The sequence below is a fragment of the Camponotus floridanus genome, unplaced genomic scaffold (genome assembly GCF_003227725.1).
Source record: "Camponotus floridanus strain SB8 unplaced genomic scaffold, Cflo_v7.5 scaffold93, whole genome shotgun sequence".
Lineage (NCBI taxonomy): Eukaryota > Metazoa > Arthropoda > Insecta > Hymenoptera > Formicidae > Camponotus > Camponotus floridanus.
The window spans coordinates 385,382-410,852 of NW_020229864.1; the positions used below are offsets into that span (position 1 = coordinate 385,382).

The 25,471-nt window shown below is 30.7% G+C and overlaps 1 protein-coding gene and 1 long non-coding RNA gene across 3 annotated transcripts; both read right to left on the reverse strand.

The window, feature by feature from the left end:
* Positions 1–18,762: 18,762 nt before the first annotated feature.
* Positions 18,763–21,422, reverse strand: LOC112639855. Of its 2 annotated transcripts, XR_003123702.1 has the most exons (6): positions 21,256–21,422; positions 20,523–21,151; positions 19,993–20,155; positions 19,762–19,823; positions 19,447–19,678; positions 18,763–19,310 (listed from the first exon to the last, which is right to left on the reverse strand). It is a non-coding gene; the product is annotated as an uncharacterized LOC112639855 (long non-coding RNA). The 2 variants fall into 2 exon arrangements; XR_003123703.1 differs by lacking the exon at positions 20,523–21,151 and having other exon boundaries at positions 21,256–21,418.
* Positions 21,423–22,572: 1,150 nt separating this feature from the next.
* LOC105250888 (serine palmitoyltransferase 1) lies at positions 22,573–25,182 on the reverse strand. The gene is made up of 2 exons (XM_011257237.2): positions 24,170–25,182; positions 22,573–23,096 (listed from the first exon to the last, which is right to left on the reverse strand). The coding sequence occupies exons 1-2, from the start codon at positions 25,071–25,073 to the stop codon at positions 22,585–22,587; spliced, it is 1,416 nt and encodes a 471-aa protein (XP_011255539.1). The 5' UTR covers positions 25,074–25,182; the 3' UTR covers positions 22,573–22,584.
* Positions 25,183–25,471: the final 289 nt, after the last annotated feature.

Genomic DNA, 25,471 nt, shown 5'->3' on the forward strand with positions numbered 1-25,471 from the left:
TCCATCCGCCACTGTTATTAGCACAGTGGGGGTATTAGCAGAGAGAAACCTGAGAGCGGCCACCAGCCTCGACGGGCACATTTCTCGATGCTTGACGCGCCGTCTGACAAAGTGGATGTGAACTATGTCCATTACGCTCGGTAACGAAACATGGTTTGTGTCTATGATATGGGTTCATGTCCGAACTATTCAGAGATGGACAGTCGGATAAGAATCGATAATTCATCGTTCTGTCTTTGTCTCATCAATGACAGACCACGCGACTGCCACGCGACGAGCTTACGATTTTGCTTTCCCCTTTCTCTCGTCGCGCTTTCACGTTCTTTGTTATGATGTAATAACGAAATGATCTTCACATAATCCTAATTTTTTAAGGGTATTGGCAGACAAGTTTTCCAACTTTGTATGTCCTGTAACAAAAATACAACATATTATGAAAATTACGATTACATGCTTACTTCAAGCTGCCATAGCAATTGGTATACTGAATGTTTGGTAAAAAAAAATTTTTTATGTCAGGCGTGTTGGTTATAATCAATTCGATAAAGTGCTACTTCATAATAGCGCGTAGCAGTGCAAGTAAGATGACTGCTTGTCACGGCGCTGACCCGAGTTCGAATCTCCCTGCTGTCGTTTTTTTTATTTTTATTTTATGAAATAATAAACTAACAAATAATATGTATTGAATTTGGGAGCAGAAAAGGCAAAAAATTAATAAAATAATGACAATTATTGCACAAAAACATACTTGTATTGCCTATCCATGTATTGCATCTTGTATCCTTCTGCATTGGAAATCGGAATAGCCGTTTCCTGTGCGAAAATCTCCCATTCTTACATTCTTTACTTTATTTCTGTACACACACTTATCATAATAACTATCTATAGGGCACTGACTCGACATAGTGATTGTTTATTATAATGCAAAACAAAAAAATATAAAAATAAAATTTAAAAAATTTAAAAATAGAAATAAAAGAGAAATACAACACGTGATAAAAAAATAAAAAAATTACACAACCAACACAATAAAAGCATACACGCACGTACGTGTACACGTAGAAATATTTACAGATAATGTGTCGCGTTATATAAAAGAAACGATAATACGTGTTGCAAAATACACAGATCTTACAGATCGTTAAAAAAATATAAATTTAAAACAATAGAAGATATCTGTTATGCACAGATAATGAAGTACCACAGAATCGAATGTCACCTGTAAAGCTCACTGATTGATTATTTCCAGCGTGTTGTCGCGCATTACTTGTTTCATAGCATCAAATAGTCGTGAAATCACGACAATGAAACGTAATTCTTTTATATATTAATAAAAGATTAAAGAATCTGTTTATTGTTAATGTAAAGTTATTTTGTATATCATCATACAAAGAATTATAGTTTCACAAACTGATTTATCTATCTTTTTGTTATTATTTTCAAAATTAAATATAATTACATAAAAAATGATTACATAAAATTAATCATTCGAATTATCGATCTCATCAAGACATGAGCTAGGATGATATTTATGATGAAAACATGAAAAACATAATGTAATACAATATCTAGCGCATTGGATGCTGTATTATGCCGTATATGTGTGAGCAATCTTATTAAAACTTTATTTTTTTACAAGAAAATTATTCACATCATTTGATACACTAGATATTATATTACATTATGTTTTTCATGTCTAACACTAACACGCAAATGCATCAAAGTAAGATATCATTCGCATTGATATTTTTTTAATGAATTAATTATTTTAAAAATATATAAAATAAAATATTACTATAATAATATGAGAGTTGTAAGTATTTATGAAATACAGATATAATTATTTTAAATAAAAAGAAAAGGTTTTATTAAAAAACATTTTTAATAAATGTCTTTATAATAAATAAATAAATTTGTCTCTATATATTGGGCGCCCGAAGTCGTCTCGAAATCCTATCCGAATTATGTAAAATGTAGCGCGTGAAATATGAGACGGGGCCGACAAGGGATAGAAGGAGACATGAGCTTTACGATAGAAAATCACCGCTCGCCTCATGCCTACCGCCGCGTGATTTGCCATCATTGGTGAGACAAAAGCAGAACGATAGATTATCGGCTCTTGTCTAACTCTCATGTCCATCTCATGTGAATAGTTTGGATATGAACCATAGCTCGGACATGAACCATAGCTCAGATACGAACCATGTATTATTATCAACTGTAATGGATGTAGTTGACGTCCACTTTGTCAGGCGGCGCATTAGGACAATGACAATGTGCCCATTAAAGTGAGGCCGCTCTCAGGTTTCTCTCTGGTATTAGTATTTACTAGAGGGATCTTGGGGAACTTGGTCACTCTACGGCGTTATGCTCGTCAGTGCCGTTTTTTACGGAAGACCAGTCGGAAGCCAGCATGCGGTGCACGCAAATACCTCTACCGGTACTTTGATCAGCGAGCGATCTTTTTAAGGTTCCTTCATCAATTGGCATTGCATCCATCGAGCAAGACACCAACATCGCTCTGGAGTCGCATATCATTGTGTTAAAAAGCAGTATTAGGTGTGAGGTCTGGATAGTTTAGTGGTCTAGAGCAGTTGCCCGGAAAGCGAAAGACTCGGGTTCGATTCCTGATCCAGCCACTTGCGCCTTACATATTTTCTAGTCCACGAATGTTGTTTCTTAATAATTATTGGTTGGGCTGAAAGGTATGTGATCCTCTCTGAATGCTCTCTCCATAGGATATGCCTCGATGCCATTGCCACGGATGGATTCTGTCGCTCGTTGACCGAATTGGGCATATAAACACGTCTGATCTCGTCCCACATACATCCTTATCTTTTCTATCCTATCTTTTCTCTATCTTGGATATGCGGAAGAATCGGATTCATTTTCTGGTTTCCTCCACTATACTAGTGAGAGTCGGAATTTTTTGACCTTCTCAGGATTGAAGATCGACAGAATATGTCTTTAGTCTGCCCAGTCCTTCTTATATGTGGGTTAATTACTCAGGCCGGCACAAATAGTATTACTCCTTTCGAGCGACGATTACGATACAATACAGGATGCTTGAAGGGGGCGTCGAATGTCCGACATATATTCGACTGCTCGGGACCTTCTGACGGTCTGCGGTCTTCACTTTTCGGTATTTTGCCGAAGGATTATGGTCATAAGGCGCAGATTTTTGGATAATTAAAAATATGAGTGCACCGCACCGCTGCCTCTATCCGATAAATATTCGTCAGGCGGCAGTTTTCGACAGATGGACGGCCAGAAATTTCGGAACAATATGTCTTTTAGGGCGCATTGGTGTACCCTAAAAGACAGTTGTAACTCATTTCCTAGGAGGAATACATATATTTTGATTCCTAGGGAATCAGAAAATTATTTGAACGATTGCAATTATAACATGATAAGAAAACTAGCGTCTACGAGCCACAGAGGATGGTAAATGCCTGAAAAATTCTTTTTAATTGTACGCGAAATTTTAAACGAAAAACACGGCATATGCATATATTTTACTTGGTGCATTTAACCAAGATATAGATTCTCATTTTTGAGAAATTCTATACAACCCTCTTTACCCCCCTGAAGAGACGTAGACGAGAAAAATATCGGGGCGAAGTCGCTGAATCGGGAATCGAACCCGAGTCTTTCGCTTGCCGGGCGACTGCTCTTACCACTGAGCTATTCAGCCCCACACCGATACTACCCTCGTCTATATGTTTATAACTATGGACAATGAAACGCGATCATTTCAGCTAGCGCGTGAATTAAATTAAATCGAAAGGAATTAGGCTCGTTATATATTCAATAACATGATAAGAAAACTAGCGTCTACGAGCCACAGAGGATGGTAAATGCCTGAAAAATTCTTTTTAATTGTACGCGAAATTTTAAACGAAAAACACGGCATATGCATATATTTTTCAGGCATTTACCATCCTCTGTGGCTCGTAGACGCTAGTTTTCTTATCATGTTATTGAATATATAACGAGCCTAATTCCTTTCGATTTAATTTAATTCACGCGCTAGCTGAAATGATCGCGTTTCATTGTCCATAGTTATAAACATATAGACGAGGGTAGTATCGGTGTGGGGCTGAATAGCTCAGTGGTAAGAGCAGTCGCCCGGCAAGCGAAAGACTCGGGTTCGATTCCCGATTCAGCGACTTCGCCCCGATATTTTTCTCGTCTACGTCTCTTCAGGGGGGTAAAGAGGGTTGTATAGAATTTCTCAAAAATGAGAATCTATATCTTGGTTAAATGCACCAAGTAAAATATATGCATATGCCGTGTTTTTCGTTTAAAATTTCGCGTACAATTAAAAAGAATTTTTCAGGCATTTACCATCCTCTGTGGCTCGTAGACGCTAGTTTTCTTATCATGTTATTGAATATATAACGAGCCTAATTCCTTTCGATTTGATTGCAATTATGATCAATAGATAGTACATCAAACTACTACAAGATAGTATACATAATATATCTCTCTTCTACTGCCTCATTTGCGTGTATTTAATCGATTATCGTATATCATATTTAAATTTATATAAGTTTATATACCCAGATAGCACTAAACATTTCTATGAACGTCCTATGAATATTCTTTAAGAATGTTTCGAATATTCTATAAGACATTCTTATATATTTATAGTATGTTTACAGTATATTCGAATGGCACTACTTTAAATGTTTTTCGAATGTGACTAGAATAATCTATCGAATATTCTATGTAACATTTTATGTATATTCATAGAATATTCCATATATGTCCTAATAGAATGTTCTATAAATGTGCGTAATATATTACACAGAATATTCTATACTCATTCTATAGCCCAGATTCTGAGTTCTCTTTTATTGATAAAAGTGCTTCTAAAAGTGGCTTATAGTCAATGAAAAGTCTTATAAGCCACTTTTAGAAGCACTTTTATCGATAAAAGAGGATTCAGAATATGGATTTATGTATTTACATTAAAATAAAATAAAGTCTCTTCATAAACATAAATTATTATTTTCAAAAATAGCTAAATTTCACCTTTTTACAAAAAAAAACAAAAAATTAAGTAGAAAATAATATAAGTTGAAAATGTTAAAGTATTAATTTTTTCTATTAACGGATATTATCTGTTTTTTAATCTTAACACTTCCACATTATCAATTTCTTTTGTATTTTAAGTAATTTTTGTTCTTATAAAAAAGAATTTAACTGTCCTTTTGAAAATAAACAATTTCATGTTTTTTAGAACTGATTATTTGATTATATATGTTACAGAAGTTTACATTACGTAATTAATAAATACATAAAGTAATTTTAAGTTCATTTTTTTATTTTAAAAAATAATTTTTAAAAGTTTTTACACATATTTTTATGAAACAACATATACACATATTTATTAATATTTATATAAATATCATGTAAATATAAAATATATTATATTTATAATGGAAATAATACTTTTGAATTTAATACTAAAATTCATAAAATCAAAATTTTTTAACAAAACAGAATTACCGAAGATTACCGAAGATTATGTCTAAGTGTCTAATATTTAAGTATACATATGAATCTTAAACTTGACTTTAAAAAAAACAATTCATAAAAATAATTATACATTCCAACAAAAGAGAAAACTAGAAAAAAATGATTATTGTTTATTTCTAAAAACTTGAAGTGTTTTAGAAATAAACAATAATTATTTTTAAAAATGTCAAATAAATGATTTTTTATCTTTTGTACTTAACATTGCACTTAAGTTGCACTTAAAATAAAATTATCTTTTACTTGCGAATATGCATTCAAAATAAAATTGCACTTAAGTTGCACTTAAAATAAAATTATCTTTTACTTGGGAATATGCATTCAAAATAAAATTTTTTTGTACTTGTAAATCTTACGAATTTTTTTCTTTTGTTGACTGTTTCTGTCGTTCGATAGATTTTACAAACCAATATTTTATTACAGCCTCTATCATCGCTTCTGAGCAGCCATGCGTTTTTTGTACAGCAGATAATATTGCTGAGCAAATTCGAAGATTAGAAAAGTTACGTTTTCCTTTAAAACCTATCCAACTATAAGTCTTAGACAAATCATTAGATAGTATTCTTGTTAACACGCGTTTCACCATCTGTTTGTAGGATGTTCCTCCGAATATGACCGCTTAAAGGCTTGTTCGTAGTGCGTAATATTATTAGAATATAGCTTGAACACTGTAAGAAAGAGAATTTTACATGAAAAATAAGAAAATAAATATATACAATATACCCAGCAAACAAGTAAGTTATATAATTGTTATTCGGTGTTTGCTGAGTATGCATTTTGTGTGATTTTCTTCAAGCATAACCTTAAATGTACTGAAATATATTTATCTTGAACTGTTAAAAGAATGTAAAAAAAATTACTAAAAATATATGGAAAAATATTCTTAAGTTTTATTTAATTTTTGATAAAATAAAATTAATAAAAGAAAAAAGATAATTACCTCTAGTTAAAACGCTATCATTTCATGTAAAGTACATGGCAAACATGGTCAAACACTTAACGACGCACATGACGACAAAAGACGAAACCGCTCACGAATATGGCCGCTTAAAGGCTTGTTCGTAGTGCGTATGGTCTTAAGGGTTCTTTTACACTTAATTTAATTCGAATTTCATCTATACTGCACATGCGCAATAAAATGTGCAATGAATAAATTCAACCAATATTCTAAGAATATTCTTCTCTATTAGAAATATATTATTTACGATTTTAACATTCTACGTATATTCATATAATATTCAATTCGAATATTCTAAAATTAAGAACATTTGTACTTTATAAGAATATTCATAGAATATTGTGTGCTATCTGGGACATAAATATATAAATAATTTCTCTTACTTTTTCCAATTCATTAGAAAAAAATAATTAAAGAAATAATTGATATAATTGAAATAATTGAAAAATAATACAGGCCTGCGAGGTTCAATTACAAAAAGCAGAGTATGTAAATTTGATAGATTTAGTGACGCTGAAAACGAACCTGGCTGCAGAATTTCCTCAATAACACGTCAGGTTTTTCAATAATTTGTAATTGAATGGTCCAAAAATCGCTATTTTGGCCAATTTCATTAATTTATTGTGGGGAAACTAAATTTTTTGAAATATTTCTATCAATGACATCGTATAGTACTCATTTTCACCTTTCAAATCCACTTTCGATTATATCGCCGCATGATTTTTTTTCAGCGTCACTTTTAGCGTCATAAAAAATTTATCAGATTCACCTACTCTGCTTTTTGTAACTGACAAAAGCTCAAATTTCACAGGCCTGTGTAATTAGAAGAATAATTTTTGTTTTGTTACGATTATTACCAGACATCTTGTATTTTTAAAAGTATATATTTTTTTAACATATGCAGCTTTGAATACCTTTCATGGATTTAGCATACGTTATTTATTTATTTCAAAAAGGATTAGATTCTTTTAAAGTTCTTATTCTAAATATTTTATTTATCTTCTCTATAACGTAATATATATTATAATAGATTATCATTTTCAGTTAAAATACTGTGGTCGAAAATCCATGGCGGCACCAGCTGTAGGAGATGGACAACTACATCAACAAGAAGCAAATGAAGTTATTGTTAAACCATTTACAATGAAATAATGACAATATATATAATTAAAAAATTAATTAAAAAGTGCCAAATAAGAGCCAAACTACGGTAATTGGAGTGCAAGGAAGAAGAGAAAACTCTTTTTTCTGTTAATTATTAATATATTTCAAAATATTTGTTAAATATATGCATTAAACACGAACGTTTCGGATTTTTTAAAAATTCATCTTGCGTGATATTAATATTATGTGTTAAAGAATATCGGATAATAAATTAATATGAATATGAAATATGAAATTATATTAATCATTTCGCAATTTACATGCAGATACTACAATGCTGCATGCATTTCGCAGTAATCTGGCGAATATATTCTCCCGAACAATTCTGATCATCATATACTACAGTATATTATTAGTGTGAATTAATTCGGTCCATCTGGCGGTCAATTGCTGTACTATGTAATTTTCTAACCTCTAATGTCTGTAAAAAGCTTTATAGTTTAGTATTGACATCGGCAATAATATTCAGTTGATAAATGTTTGAGTTTATAACAATTACATCGTGTTTATCTGATTCGAAAATGTCGAAATTCGAGCCCAAAAAGCATTCCTTTCCGGGAAGTTCTCATTTTCTGTTTTCATTTGAAGAAATCAGCCGCTGAAACTCATCGAATGCTCATAGAAGCTTATGATGAAAGTGCTCCCACCGATAAATCATGCAGAGAATGGTTTCGACGTTTCAAAAGTGATGATTTCATTGTCGATGACAAACCTCGTCCAGGTTAGCCGAAGAAGTTCGAAGACGAGGAATTGCAGGCGCTAATCGATGAAGATTCATGTCAATCGCAACATGAGCTCGCACAATTGTTGAATGTTGATCGATCAACGATTTCTGTGCGTTTCGCAGCCATGAGAAAGATTTACAAAGGAGGAAGATGAGTGCCATACGAACTGAAAGAAAGAGACATCGAGAGGCGAAAAGCCATATCTGAAATCTTGCTTGCCAGGCAAAAAAGAAAAGGTTTTTTGCATTGTATTGTGACTGAAGACGAAAAGTGGATATATTTCGATAATCCCAAACGAAGGAAATCCATTTGCGACCCAGGAAAACAATCCATATCGACACCAAAGCGAAATATTCACGGCAAGAAAGTAATGCTCTATATAGTGGGAAGGGTGTAGTGCATCATGAGCTATTAAAACAGAGCCAAACCATCACTGCCGAACTTTACCAACAACAATTGATCCGTTTAAACAACGCATTGAAGAATAAGCGGCCGGAATATGCAAAGAGATACGACAAAGTTATCTTTCAGTACGATAACGCTTGGCCACATGTTAGAAAGATTGTGAAGGCCACCTTGGAAGCACTTGGCTGGGACGTTTTACCTCACCCGCCCAACTCTTGCATCACTTTTGTACATATACATATACGTCTATACATACACACACTCACACCCACACACATCACACACACACACACGCACACACGCACGCACGCACGCACGCACACACACATATACATATACGCATATACGCATGAACGTACAAATCATTGCATTATCTCTCCCTGATGCACGATTTTCCCTTCTCGTCTAAGAAAAAATTCCAGCACTCTCTATCGTGATGCTTGTGAACTAAATTTGCTGCTTTTTTCACTTTATTTTACCGACATCTCGAGCACTTGTGGATTGAAATTTTCGGAAGAATGCCATTTATTAATTAGGCAATTAAATTCAGTTTTTATAATTTTACAATGTTCTACGGTGCAGTACACAATCGTGAAAACTACTGTTTTATGCATAAAAGCTATAAAACTTTTATAAGAAGCTAATATTTGTACAAGTTGACAGCTCTGACGCCACTGTTGCTTTAACATAATCGATAAATAAAAATGCAATTTTATACTTATTTTCTTTCTCAATATAAAATCTCGTACTATATAGAGTTTTCACGTGTCCGTTTGCGTGTATACTTCAATTCTGGAGAAGAATTTTTAATTCTATACAGGCAATAAAAAATGGTACACTTCCGAAAATTACGGTGTTTTCGTCGATAATACAGGCGACTCTGGCATCCTCTTAAGTTGGTTTATATTAAATAAAAAACATTATAATATATTTTTAATATATTTTTATTAATATATTTTATTAATATATTTTTGTCTTCATTTTGTCTCTGCTTCTATTATAAATGTATAATTTAATTTTTTAATATTGTATTTATTTCTGTAGAGAGTAGGGGCGCATTCAGATTTTGACAGAAAAGTAGAAAGCTAATCAGAACTCACGTTAATAATAAGCAATATATGAGAAAAACAAAAAGTAGATACTGTTACTATTAGCGTAAGTTTTGATTAGCTTCTGCTTTTCTGTCAAGGTCTAAATAATGCGTCCTAATTGTTTACTTTGACATCAAACAGACATCAAAATGACAATCAGGATCATCATCAAAGTATGGGACGTTTTGCAGTCAAATAGCCATTCTTTTGCCGTCATTTTGATCACTCTTTTTGATATCATATTCTTTGTCAATTTGATAACATTTTGACATCATTTTGGTTAGATTGTTTTCACTGGAATTTTATTAATGATGTAATTATTATGGATTAAAAATGAATGAAAGTTATATTATTTGCAAATTTTGTGATCAATATTTCAAAAAGAACAAACTGCCGCCAACATGTAAAACTAATAAGCTCGAGGTGCTACTAGTATCAAAAGAAATAACAACATTAAATGAACGAATTCTTATACAACGAGCAAAAGCATTCCAAATTGTGCAAAAAGCGCATACGTAATGAATAAATAATAAATAAGAATTTACCTCATAGAGAAATGATTTCAAAAATGAAAAGCAAAACATTTCATTTGCCATTGCAGTTAAACGAAATCTTAAAGAAGATTTGTCCTTCGACTGAATCTATTAATTTAATCATGAACTACATATATTAATTCGTGGTACTCCAACTAAAGCAAATATAATATGGGAAAAATTAATCGATGTAAAAAAAGTATGGACTGCCTTAATATGGTTAAAACAAAATAATCCTATATATGCAGATTGTTACATCCCTCGCGCTAAATTTTTACCCACCCCAGATAAAATAACTACAATACCGATACCAAATCGCGACCACATCGCCTTAGGCTAAAAGCATAACATTTACCGATCGACCCACAATCAAGTTCACGAGCACGTCGATAGATGGCTAAAACGCCACCTCCCACCACCAGAAAACACCCCCCACTGTTTCAATCCTTTCCATCCCTGACCCGCACGAATCGAGGGACCTCGGGACCCGAGGCTCGGGTCAATCCCAAAATCCGACACTTCTATTTCGAGCGTCGAGCGAGCCACTTCTCTTCCAGAAGTGCTCCTCAGACCCGCGGTTCTAATTCCATTTCTGATTGCGTTGCTATTTCCGATTGCGTTGCCATTTTCGATTGCTTATAGTGCTTCTGCTTCTAACTCAATTTCGACTGCGACACTATTATTCCGTATCATCATATCCAGCGTCCGCGCCGATAGCTCTCGAGCCGGCTCAAAATTGTAAACCCAGCATTGTAAGTAACTAGAATATATTTGTGAATTTTATATAACGTTGTCCATTGAATACACCTAGTCCCTGTTCGCAACTCCTTCAACGATTTAGCGCAGATCTTACAACATCATTTTATAAACCTAGTTTCGACCATCAGAGACTAGTGATAACACGGTACCTACTTCACGGCACGGTTATCCCTATCTTTTAAAGCCCGCCGTTTGGTGCTAACAGCACATCCGGCATTCCTATCCTCGAGTAAACTCCGGTGCGAATCGCACGTTGTTCCTAACATCCATCATATTCCCCATGGTCGAACCCAGTGCAGCTATATTAATTCAATTTCTTCTGTAAATACCAAAGGCAAGGAGAAGCGGATTCAATCTTTGTATTTATTCCAAAGAGTTAGTACATATGTTAGACTTCCAAAAATGCAAATATAGGCAAATAGTTCTCGAATTTGTACAGGCATTTTCGAATCTGTTACTTCCTCCAGCGTTTTGGCCCAAAGATCGTCAGTTTCTATTAAATTCCTCGCCACTGCTGCATCCTTAAATGTTTCATAAATCACTCCGTTGACAGTTCTCAAATCGTCAAAAGATTTAGCTCCAGCCACATGTAGGAGAAAAAGACGTAAAAAAAATCTTTCATTATCTTTTATGCTCACTGTGTATAACCTTGAAATTATTATTTCAGCACCTTTTTTGCGTGACTTTCACTTAGTTTCTTTCTTTTCATATACATAATGAGAAGGAATATCTGTATAAAGAAAATGCACCAACGTAAACCATGCAGTCAACGTAGTATCTCTTCAGAGCTATCTTTGATAAGCTTGCTCCTCAATTCCTTCTCGGAAATAAACTATTTGGCGATCAGGCAAATGAACTGCCAATCTTATTACGATGTGAAACTTCATGAACAGATCGTATCCATTTAATCTCCACATTGTTTCTGGAGCACTAACATGTCTTGCATCCAGGAATGAGTTCACTTTATCTATTCGAATGAATCTTGTGTCATCTCGTGCCTGGATTTCAATTGCAGCACAATCAAATCCTTTATGAATATATTTATATAAATATTTTACGCTCTTCACTGATGAAAATATTTCCAGATTGATGTGTCGATTATATTTCATAATTAAATATGGTGAATATAACATCAGTCATTGATTATTTACCTCTTTATTTCTAATATATTTTTTCCCTAAATCTCTTCGTTGATACATGGGATATCCATTAGTTTTTTCCCTAAATTCTTTTGGAAAACCTTTTGAACATTTTCTATCGTCCCCAATGCAAGGATATCTCAAAGAGGGATCTCCACATGGACCGTGAATCATGTGTTTCAAAACTTTTGCATTTAATTCTGAATATTTTTCTTCGTCAGGGATTTCAACTCATACCATCATGTCAATGATCTCTTGAAGTCGAGGCTTATCTTTATCACTCAACATTGCAAGTAAATGCAAATGTGGAAGTCCTCTTTTTTGAAACTCTATCACACCTGCATAAGCTATAATATTTTCAAAAATTTTATTTCGAATTAAATCCTTTAAAACCTAACCTTTTTAACATCCAAGTTAAATATTTTAAAAATACTTTTGCGACTATATCAGGTCAAAACTCTATTAGACATCAAGGTTATCCTTAATTTCGGAACATTAAGGATTGCAAGTCATCGTAAGAAAAATGTTCGATTTACCGAACTTTCTAACCAAAGACATCTTGATATCTTTCTTGCATATTCCTTGGACTGCCCGTAAATGAAGATGGTAATATTATAGGTATACCAACTGTAATTCCTTCATTTTGTGCACGATTATCAAGGTGATCCATTAATCCTGAATAAAGTTCAGCTCTTAATTGAGGTTGATTCAATTTAATATAATTAGTGTATTGGCTTCAGTTTTCATATAGGCATCAAGTATAAATTGACATCTCAATTTTCCTGCTCTTTTGAATTGGCTAAATTCGGCTCTTAGTGCCAGCAGATGAGCATAATAATCCATTTGAGTTATTTTTAATCTGGAATATTTAGGATTATAAGATTTCATTTCCGAATGCCATCCGTCGTTACCATAGGGATATAACAAAGGATAACACATTAGATCACACATTTTATCTATAATTGATATTTGTTGAACATCATTTGAATTTTTATTATAAATTTGAATGTCTCTTTCAAATGATGGCTCACCATCAATATTCTTAAAAACCACCGCTATTTCAAAATTATTTTCAAATAAAACCTTTTATATATCTGTTAAATATTACTAAATGCTCGTATGTACGAATCAGATAAAAACTTCTAGGGCTCTACTCAGTAACTTTATAAAGACAATGTCGCTTTTTATATGTCAAAATATATACGCAATGATACGTAAAAATAGCGACATTGTCATTATAAAATTACAGAATAGATCTACTGATAATATTACAATACAATATATAATATAATAATATAATAATATTCGTACTTTAAAACTCGAATTATATCTTTATTTAACATATAAATATTATTAAGAAAATAACTAATAATAGATGATTACTTATAATCTTTTATCACTTTTAATAATATATGAGAGCTCTCTCTTTTTCTATGTGTTTTTTATTACAAAGAAAAATGTGACATATGACCATCATTACGAATTAGTTAGTTTTTTGTTTCTGTAAGGTGTGTTCAAGAACTATGCTACATTATAATAAAAAAATATTTAGTATCCATTGGAAGAATGACCTGTTTATTCTGTAATTTTAAAAGAACATGCCAGTAAGTGTGTATTTATTTCTATTATATGTATATCCATGTGTTTTTTTTAATAAAAAAAATACGTTAAATAAATACAATACATTTCTAACAGAAATATATTAAGAAGCAGTGGACAAAGTTGCATGCTTAGAAAAAGAAGATATTTTAATTGGAATCTAATAATATTATAATGCCATTTTAATTAAAAATGAAGCTGGAAGATTAAAAAAAATATATATTATAATAAAATTGATTTTTACATTAAATCGGTAAATCTTCTATTTTGCTAACAATTTTCGAATTGAATTGTTTATAATAATGGCATAATAAATATTTTAGTCACTTCATTTATTTTGAAATTTGTTTCCATTCTTACTAACTTGTATTTGATTTCATTTACACATATATTAATATTCTGCCTTCTAAATATATTATATATATATATATATATATATATATATATATATATACCCACATAGAACAGAAACCTCTAATGGACGTTCATTAGACGTTTATCATGGATATTTAAAACTTCCACTAGATGTCTATTAGACATCCAATGGACGACCACAAAATATCCATAGTTCCGCATTATGTACATCCATTGGACCTCCATTAGACATTTTTAAAGATATCCATTAGACAGTCTGTGGAACATTAATAGAGGATTCGTGAGACCTTGATGGACGATTAATCGATGTTCCATCATTAATAGAAGGATTCATAGAGCCTAGGTAGACGATTAATTGACGTTTTCCCACACGAAACAAAAACCTCTAATGGATGTCTACTAGACGTCTAAGATTCGAAACTTCCTCATTAGATGTTCATGAAACGTCCCATATACGTCTACTAGACATCCACAGTTCCGCATTTCATACCTCCATTCGACATCCATTAGACGTATTCATAGATGGCTTATGTATATCAAGTGTTATATCAAGTTTTATAGATATTTTGTGAAGTTATTATGGATATCAGATATACGTTATGGCGATTATAAATGAATTTTTTAGTCAATTTAATATCATGTCCATTAACCACTAAATTTTTATTTTTGTCATTTCTCAAAAACTTGATCGATTTAATGTTCTGTATATAGATACATATATGATAGAATTTAAAAAAAAATTAACCATCTGCGATTAATTATATGGAGCCCTCGAGCTCCTTGCAAAAGCTAGAGGAGGTGCGACTATAATAGTCTGCTCTCTTTGACCGATAAGCCGTGATTTGTGGTCGTATGCTGCGGCCTTATATTACCGTCTTAAATGAATTCCACTTACGAGTTAGGCGTTTTCCTTTTCGCCACCTAGCGGCGAAACGTGAAGCTCGTGGAACTATATGAATATTTTATCTACCATGGAAGTAATATGGAGTTCTATTAGAGATATAGTTGTATGTAAAAACCTGTCATATATCCATAACAGATGTCTAATAGACATCCATGATGGATTTGTAGATGACATCTACCATGGAGGTAATATGGATTTCTATTAGAGATATATGTATGTAAAAATCTATCATATATCCATAACAGATATCCAGTAGACATTCATGATGGATTTGTAGAAGATATCTACCATGAGAGATAATATGGACTTTCATTAGAAATCTATTCAATATCCACTATGGACATAGATGTCGTATGGAGTTATGAAGGTTGTATGAACGTCCATTGGATGTCAAGTTCCGAATAAGAATATTCATAATATTAATTATCTACTTAAGTATTAATTATTTATATCAATTATCATCCCTAATAAATGTCTAATAGATGTCTATAAGATATTTGTATAAGATATTTATTATAAATGCAGAATGGATCTCTAATAGACGTCTGATTTTCAGGCGATGAAAGTCAACCATTCCACAGAGCTGCGGAAGTTTAATGGATTTCTAATGGACGTCTCTCTAACTTCCACCGTGGAAGTAAACATATTTCATTGCTATAAAGTTTGAATGGATCTCTAATAGACGTCTATCTAACTTCTACCGTGGAAGTAAACATTCCACAGAGTTACGGAGCTTTAGTGGATGTCTAATGGACGTCTATCTGACTTCCATCGTGGATGTCAACGTCTGAGTGCTATGGAAGTTGAATGGATCTCTAACAGACATCTGTTTGACTTCTATCGCGGAAGTAAACATCTCATAGATCTATGGAGGTTTTATGGATTTCTAATGGACGTCTGTCTGACTTCCATCGTGGAAATCAACATATCATAGACTTATGGAGATTTAATGGATCTCTAAATGGACGTCTATCTAACTTCCATCATGGAGATAGATGTCCTATGGAGCTATGGCCGTTTAATGGACATCCACTGGATGTCAATTTCTATGTGGGAAGTGGAAGTATTTATGCGAGATAATGAGACTAATAATATTATTTATTGTTAGAGAAAACGCTACGTAGATATGTTCTAGAGACAAAGTAATCCATACGATGGATAAACTGTTTTGAATGCAAATAGTAATATGTTATTAGAAATATTAATTATACTGTAAAATATTATTATTAAAAATCATTAAATAGAAAAGTACTTTGTGTAATAAAAACAGTCGTTTAAATACAAGTGCTATTATATTTATAATTATCTTTATGTAGTAATGATTAAATATTGTTATTTAAAACTGAATATACAGGGTGAGGCATCTAAAACAGGCCACCTGAATAACTCCGTTGGTAAGCCGAATATAAAAAAATTGTTCAGACAAAAGTTGTATGGTTTCAAGGGGGACATATGATGGTGTCATTAGTTTAATCTTGAAGAGCCACCCGAAGGTCACGTGAAGGTCAGCTCCAACTTTTTAAATGGGACACCTTATATGCTTTTGCATATTCTTGTAGCTCATCTCAAGAGCTTTCCAAAACACTACAATTATGTTAGTAGTTTTCATTAAATACTTTCCAAGTTATGAGGCTTGAAATCATTTTTTAATTTTACATAAACCGTAAAATATCTTGTAAAATATTCATTTTTCGATTATTTTACATTAATACTTTTATGTACAAAATAATGAGAAGAATCAATTGGTGTAAAGAAAACACATAATTGCTTCGAACAAAAAAATGTAATTGTTAATTGCAAATTACATTTTTTTGTTCGAAGCAATTATGTATTTTCTTTACACCAATTGATTCTTCTCATTATTTTGTACATAAAAGTATTAAGGTAAAATAATCGAAAAATGAATATTTTACAAGATATTTTACGGTTTATGTAAAATTAAAAAATGATTTCAAGCCTCATAACTTGGAAAGTATTTAATGAAAACTAACATAATTGTAGTGTTTTGGAAAGCTCTTGAGATGAGCTACAAGAATATGCAAAAGCATATGAGGTGTCCCATTTAAAAAGTTGAAGCTGACCTTCACGTGACCTTCGGGTGGCTCTTCAAGATTAAACTAATGACACCATCATATGTCCCCCTTGAAACCATACAACTTTTGTCTGAACAATTTTTTTGTATTCGGCTTACCAACGGAGTTATTCAGGTGGCCTGTTTTAGATGCCTCACCCTGTATAATCTTCATGTATTTCAAAAATTCTTACTGCATTATTTGCTTGCAAAGCGTTATTATATTTTATCATATGTAATTATTATATTTAATAAAAATTTCTGTCATGCAAAACTGCCAATAATATGGAAGGTAAAAATATATAAAAAGATTATATATACATATAATCTTTTCATATATATATATATATATATATATATATATATATATATATACAGGGTGACCCATTTTAACTTAGGCAGCCAAATAACTCGAAAAATAAGCACACTACGAAAAAACGGATAGAATCAAAATTTCGTCATTTCGAGGGGGACGTACAATGACGTTAAAATCAGCCCCCCCACCCTTCCCGCTGGGCGGTGAGGGGGGGCAAGTTTGAAATCTTAAATGGAACCCCCTATTTTTCATTGCATATTCTTGTAGCTTATCTCGAGAGCTTTCCAAAACACTATAATTAAGTACCTTTTTATTAAGTACTTTTTGAATTATAAGGCTTGAAATAATTTCTTAATTTTACATAAACCATAAAATATCTAGTAAACCATTCATTTTTCGATTATCTTACCTTCATACTTTTATGTACAAAATAATGAGAGGAATCAATTGGTGTAAAGAAAACATACAGTTGTTTTTAAGAAAAAATATGGAATTGTTAATTGCAAATTATATATTTTGTAATATATATTAAGATGTAACATAAAACATTTATATTTTTTCTAAATAACATTAAATACTATAAACAAATAACTTTTGTTCTCTCTTTCACTATTTTATTATATCCACTTACATTTGTACATTTACTACCAAATTTTTATTTTCATAATGACATTTGTCAAAAATTTAATTTTATTACTTTCAATGTATAATGTATATTATATATTTAAAATATATAACATACCTTTTGCCAACTGACAGCCGACTAATAGTCGACTCGGTGCTGTTGGGGTATACAAAAAAATGTGTTCATCAAGATAACAAAATTATAAAAATGTTGTAAAATATTGTTTTATTTTGTACTTTTAATATCATTATAATAAAAGAAAAAGTAACATATAATAAACTTTTACAAAGAAACAAAAAATTGCAGTGAAAGTAAAGCTTAATTCCCAGATATACTTATCTATATTTAATTAAGCTCATAATATAAATAAAAATATGAATAATACATTAATGTCGATTCTTTTTAACATTTAATGTATGAAAAAAGAAAATTATAAGTAGTACATTTTAAAATTTGTAATTGGCAGTATTATTAAAGAATATAATTTTTTTATAATAAAAATACTAATAAATAAAAGTATTAATTCTTTTTTATAATAAAAAATATAGTGTATTTTAAATATCACAGTGTGTAGTAATACATCACAGCGTCATCAGTATTACATCAGTATCAGTGATATACAGAACACCGATTATCCAAAAAATAGAACGTCCTGAAATAAATTATATATGTATTTACTATTTATTATATAATAATCATAACAAGAAAAAAATCGTAAACAAAATCTTTTGCAGCAAACTTTTGGATAACTAATCGTCTGGATAATCGGAGTTCTATTAAGATTTTAGATTTTAAATATCGTATATAATACGTAGCATTTCTTTTTTTTTCTCTGCATTTTTTTGTGGAGACATCGCGTTAAGTGAAGATAATATTAATTGGCAAAAAGCCATATTTTCTGTTATTTCTAGATTTAATATTGATGATGATGATGCAGCTGTTGGAATGAATTTGTTCTCTAATAGAGATGAAACTTTACAAATAGCATTTTCTATGACGTCCGGTGATTTTTCGTTGTACAGTAAAATTTTTCTTCCTCAAATCATTAGAAATATTTAATACTGATGAAGAGGTATTATTTGAGCAATCATCTGAAATTGAATCTCTAAAAAATATAAAGCGTTTTAAACATATAAATCTTTGTCTGTATGCGCATGTATATAATTTGCGCCAAATAATATTAATAATATTAGGATAAATGAAAGTTATGGCAAACTAACAAAATAAATGGAAATATTTACTTTATATTTATGTGTCAAATCTGTATCTTTTGTTAAAGATTGCTGAACTAAACTATTAGGTATAGGAGATTTATTGATTCGTTTTTCATTAAATCTATTTTCAGTTAAATCTATTTTAATTATATTTTTTTCTGAATCTGTTTTTTCACTGCTATCTTTTGAAGATGGTAAAATTAAAGTAGACTCGATCATTGAAGAAGTTGAGTTTTCTCCGCCACGTGAACCAAAATTTCTATAATAGAAAATTGTAATGTTATTCCTGATATAGAAGCGCTTTGCATTTTAAATAAATATTAGAATTAATATTTTACACACTTTTGAAGATTGATACATTTTGTTGATGGAGGTATGTTTTCTTATACACATTGGATATTGTTCTAAAAAAAGAAAAAGTAGTCAAAAATCGCTTATATTATACAAAAAATGCTATTGTAAGAAGAATATAAAATATAGTCATAAAGTATTTTTTTGTCTTACAATTAAACTAAAAATACTTTTTATTATTTATTCAATATAGATTTTTTCAAATTTTATTATTATTATTACCTTCTTCTCTTAACAAATCGTTCTAAGAACTGCATATTTTCAAAAAATTCGAAAGACTTCCTCTTTAAAGCACCACTTCCAGTAGTTGTTTCTTCCTATTTTTGCTTTTTCTCTCTTGCATATCGTTCTCTTAATCGTGTCCACCTAGATTGACACTCGTCCGCTAGCAATGAAAATGACATTAAATTGCTTATAATCTATAAAACCTTAGTAAAATTAGTAAGGTCTCAAGTTTTGATACTCAAACATGGAACATGTTTTTAATTTTATAATAATGTTTTTTTCAATATTTATCTCTTATTATTAATCTATTATTACTAATTGTAGCAGATACTTTTATGTGTTTTTATACATTATTTCTTGCAAATTGTTTCCGTAACAATTTTTATTTAAGATTTGAAACACAAGATTTATTACAGAAGACAAAACTACCACTGAACAAAAAACATCTTAAAATTATATATCATTCATTCTGTTAAAAGACTTATAAATTTATAAAAATAAAACAAATGTAGAAAAATATTATATACCTGTCATATTTAATATATTTCCTATTTCTGTCCAGGCATTCTGCTTTTTAATAATATCTTTGAAGTCAGTTAACTCTTTATTATATAAATAGGGATAGTTGCGCACTAAAGATATGAGCAAACCCAGATAGCCAAATGCAATGAGGTTGCTGTCATGTTGCCAATAATTATTGAATCAACTAATTTTAACAAACTAGAGACAAGGTGAGACAGCATAATGTCTGTTACGTGGAACTCACATGAATTCATGTGCTAATAACAACAAATTAATTGCAACGTGTCAACATATTGCTGACATGTTGTAGACAACGTAATATATCAATATTGCAGACCATTTGCTTCGTTAATTATTTGCATATAGAAGCAGACATATAGCTGCATTCGTAACGTATTCTATCTCGATGTCAGCAAGTATACTGCAAATATATAATAATACATGCGATGCATTTGTTTGCTGAATATGTCATATCAAGCTTGGCTATCTGGGAAGCATCTCCATCTATTCCATTTTGATCTATTCCATAAGAATTCTCCTTTTCATTTTGTGAATCATCTTCATTATTTAATTCATTAAAATCATTTTGATATTGAGAATCATAAAAATAAAAACTATGATCCATTTCAATAACCTAATGGTATATAAAATATTCATAATTAATTTGACTTAAAATAAATATCAAAATATATATAAATATGAAAAATATTTATAAAATTAAGACTTTGTAATACTAACCAATATTATTTTCCTTTTTAGATTTGCTAAATGAAATCTCCTTTGCTAGATGAAATCTCCTAAAATAGGTTAGAAAAATTAGTACATAAGACATAGTAATTTCTTGAAATCTGCTTGCATAACGTAAGAATTCATCTTTAAGGCCGCAGCACACACTTTTGCATAAGCGCATAACCATAAGCATAAGGAACTTGATTGGTCCCCAAGTATATGCATAAGAAAATGAACCAATCAATTTTCTTATGCTTATGGTTATGCGCTTATGCAAAAGTGTGTGCTGCGGCCTTTAGGGCCTATCCAGACAAACTTACATAGGTGCATATGCATAACATAAGACCATATGGACCAATGAGCTTCGAGTATTATGTTATGTAAGTCAATATAGCGATTTAATGCTCGATGCTCATTGGTCCATATGGTCTTATGTTATGCATAGGTGCATATGCATAACATAAGACCACATGGACCAATGAGCATCGAGTATTATGTTATATAAGTCAATATGGCGACTTAATACTCGATGCTCATTGGTCCATGTGATCTTATGTTATGCATATGCACTTATGCAAGTTTGTCTGGATAGGCCTTTACGGATTTTTCGACTATTTATGCATTATGCTTTGTGCACTATGTGAGATCCGCAGAATGAGAAGGAAGGATGGAAATGAAGGACTCTGATTGGTTGATTTCCTTATGCTTTATGCATTATGCGTTAAAAGTGTGTGCTGCGGCCTTAAGAATATTTCTAAAATATTCAAAATATGGATAAATAATGGAACATTTTGCGTTTATTTTAATATTCCGGAATGTTTTAGAATATTCTTGGGATGTTTATTTTAAATTTTAGGAACATTTTATGAATATTCCAGGAATATAGCGTTTACTAGGTGATAATTAAAAAGCTTCATAGATTATAATTAGACTTTTAACAATATTTTATCAATAAATATAAGGAAATATCATAGAGACTTTTAACAATATTTTATAAATAAATATAAGGAAAGCTTCATAGATTATAACTAGACTTTTAACTATATTTTATCAATAAATATAGTTAAAGTATATATTAAAAAATATATATATACATGTGTGTGTGCGTGTGCGTGTCTTTTAACATGTTTTTATTTTTTGTTTTTCTTAAATATTATTTAGTAATAATAACAAATATTTAATAACTCTAATATTTATTTGTTTAAAAAAAAATTTATTCGTCAAATTACATCTGCATCAATATGTATATATGTTTATATTAGGTATATCTGTAAATACAAACACATACACATACATTTATATTTATTTAGATTATATTTTCTTTATGATTTATTTATTTCAATCATAAAATGATAAAACTTCCTCTGTACATTTTTTCAAAATATTTAACGCAAAATTGATATCACTCTTATTTAAACTAGCAGATATACAAAGCTTAAGACTAGGTCTAGGTAAAACTTTTTCTGCTTCCAAATAAACGGGAAGTGTAACTGCCAAGTTATTTTCTACACATTTAATAGATATTGCCGATAGTAATTTCTCTTCAATAGCACGATCTTTTTTTTCCTTTAAATATACATGCTTCAAAGGTGATTCTGCAAAACTTGAGCATTCTAACATTGATATTTCTTTAAGACCGCTGTCTATTGCTAAAGCATTATCTTTCAATAACTGAAATATTTGCAAGTTATTTTCCATGATATTCAAAGATGTTATAGCAGCAGATGCCAAAAGAGGTGGCTGAGATGCTGAAAAACAATAACCAAGGCCAGATAAACGTTGGTGATCGATAACAAATGATGTTCCTACACAGAAACCTCCAATAGTTCCTACAGCTGCTTCTAAAGATCCTAAAAAATATAAATATAATTATATACATATATATATATATATATATATATATATATATATATATATATATACACACACACACACACACACACAGGGTGAATTATATAAAGTGACCGATGTGAATGTTAGCTAAAGTCGAAGAGCTATGAAAAACATTTTGTACCAAAAAATGTTTGACACAGAGGGGGACATTGTATGGTACAAACAATATTTTTATAGATGAAAACATTAAGGAGATTTCAAAATCAACTTAATTTTTTTAAATGGAATTCCCTATTTTTTATTACGTATTCTTATAGCTTATCTCGAGAGCTTTTCAAAACACTATAATAAAATACATCTTCATTGAGTACTTTTCGAGTTATGAGGCTCGAAATAATTTCTTAATTTTACATAAACCATAAAATATCTAGTAAAATATTCACTTTTCGATTATCTTACCTTAATACTTTTATGTACAAAATAATGAAAGGAATCAATTGATATAAAGGAAAAACATAGTTATTTTTAAGAAAAACTATGTAATTGTTAATTGCAAATTAGATATTTTTTTTTAAAAACAACTATGTTTTTTCTTTACACCAATTGATTCCTCTCATTATTTTGTATATAAAAGTATTAAGGTAAGATAATCAAAAAATGAATATTTTACTAGATATTTTATGGTTTATGTAAAATTAAGAAATTATTTCAAGCTTCATAACTCGAAAAGTACTCAATGAAGAAATACTTTATTATAGTGTTTTGGAAAGCTCTCGAGATAAGCCATAAGAATACGTAATAAAACATAGGGTTCTATTTTAAAAAATTAAGTTGTTCTTGAAATCTCCTTAATGCCTTTATCTATAAAAATATCGTTTATACCATACGATGTCCCTCTCTGTGTCAAACATCTTTTGATATACAAATTTTTTCATAGTTCTTCAACTTTAGCTATTATTCACATCAGTCACTTTATATGAATCACCCTGTGTATATATATATATATAAATATAAATATATATATATATATATATATATATATATATAATTTAATCATTTATGATTTTGTAATATATCATTTTTTTCTTACCCATTATCATGTCTATTTCACTTCTAGGAATATTAAAATATTCAGTAACACCTTTTCCATGTAGACCAATGGTACCAAATGATATTGATTCGTCAATAAAAACTCTCAACTTATATTTTTTGGAAAGATCTAATAATTCTGGCAAAGGACAAATATTTCCTGTATTCATATAGATACCTTCAATGATCAGAAAACGTTTAGCTTTTGCAGCTTTCTTAGGATGTTGTTTATCTGCTTCCATTTGTTTCACTAATAAATTATGTAAATCTTGAACATTATTATGCTTAAAATATTTGATATTTCCACGAGATGCATCTAATCCTTTTTGAATTGCAAAATTTACTTGATCATCTACAAATATCAAGTCATTACGTTTACAGTAAGCTGGAATTGCAGATGCTATAGTAGCAAATCCATAGGAGTAAATAATAGCTTCTTCTGCATTCATAAAACTAGCTAAGCGTTCCTCTAATTCCAGATGTACATCAACCGTTCCATAAAAGCCTCTTGGTCCACAAGAGCCAACACCATATTTCTTTATAGCTGTTACTGCGCTGTCCTCTATTTCTGCACTATCGCTTAAACCCAAATAATTTTGTGTACCCAAATTGAGACAATCTTTACCATTAATTGTTATTCTCTTTCCAACTCTAGAAGTGATGTATTTAGGATTTAGCGATGGATGTTGTTTCAATAGTTCTGGTACTAGAGATTCTGGTCGATATTCTGCTAATTTACGTTCTACTAATTCTTTTGATGGTATTGACTCATGATTGTTATTTCGTCTTTTAGAAATAAACCATGCTAGCCAAATCACTAAAAGCACTTCTATAAAGGTATGATAATGCGGTAAGGTACTCCGCAAAATTTCAACTGATTCAACAAATAGAAACTTTGTGCTCATTATTCTTGTCCAAACAATACTTTTGTGCTTATGATAAAAGTTAAGCCACAATGATATCTATGAGCACACTGATAACAATAATTTTGATAAATATTAGGTTATATAAATATATGTATATTTATATATATATATATATCATATATAAGATAATGTAAGTAGAAAGGTGAACCATTCCGATAGATGCGCAGTAGGTTACAATAAGTGAGGGACAGTCAGCCAATTACACTTCGAGTTTTTATGCGAAATTCAATATGGCTGCTTATAAAAAAGTGACATAGTGACATTTCGTATGTAAATTTGCGAATTATGATAATAATGTTAAATCGACTGCGTCATGACGTCAATCATGTGACATGATTAGAAATTGATGCAATTATCATTCCGATCAATTGCTTATG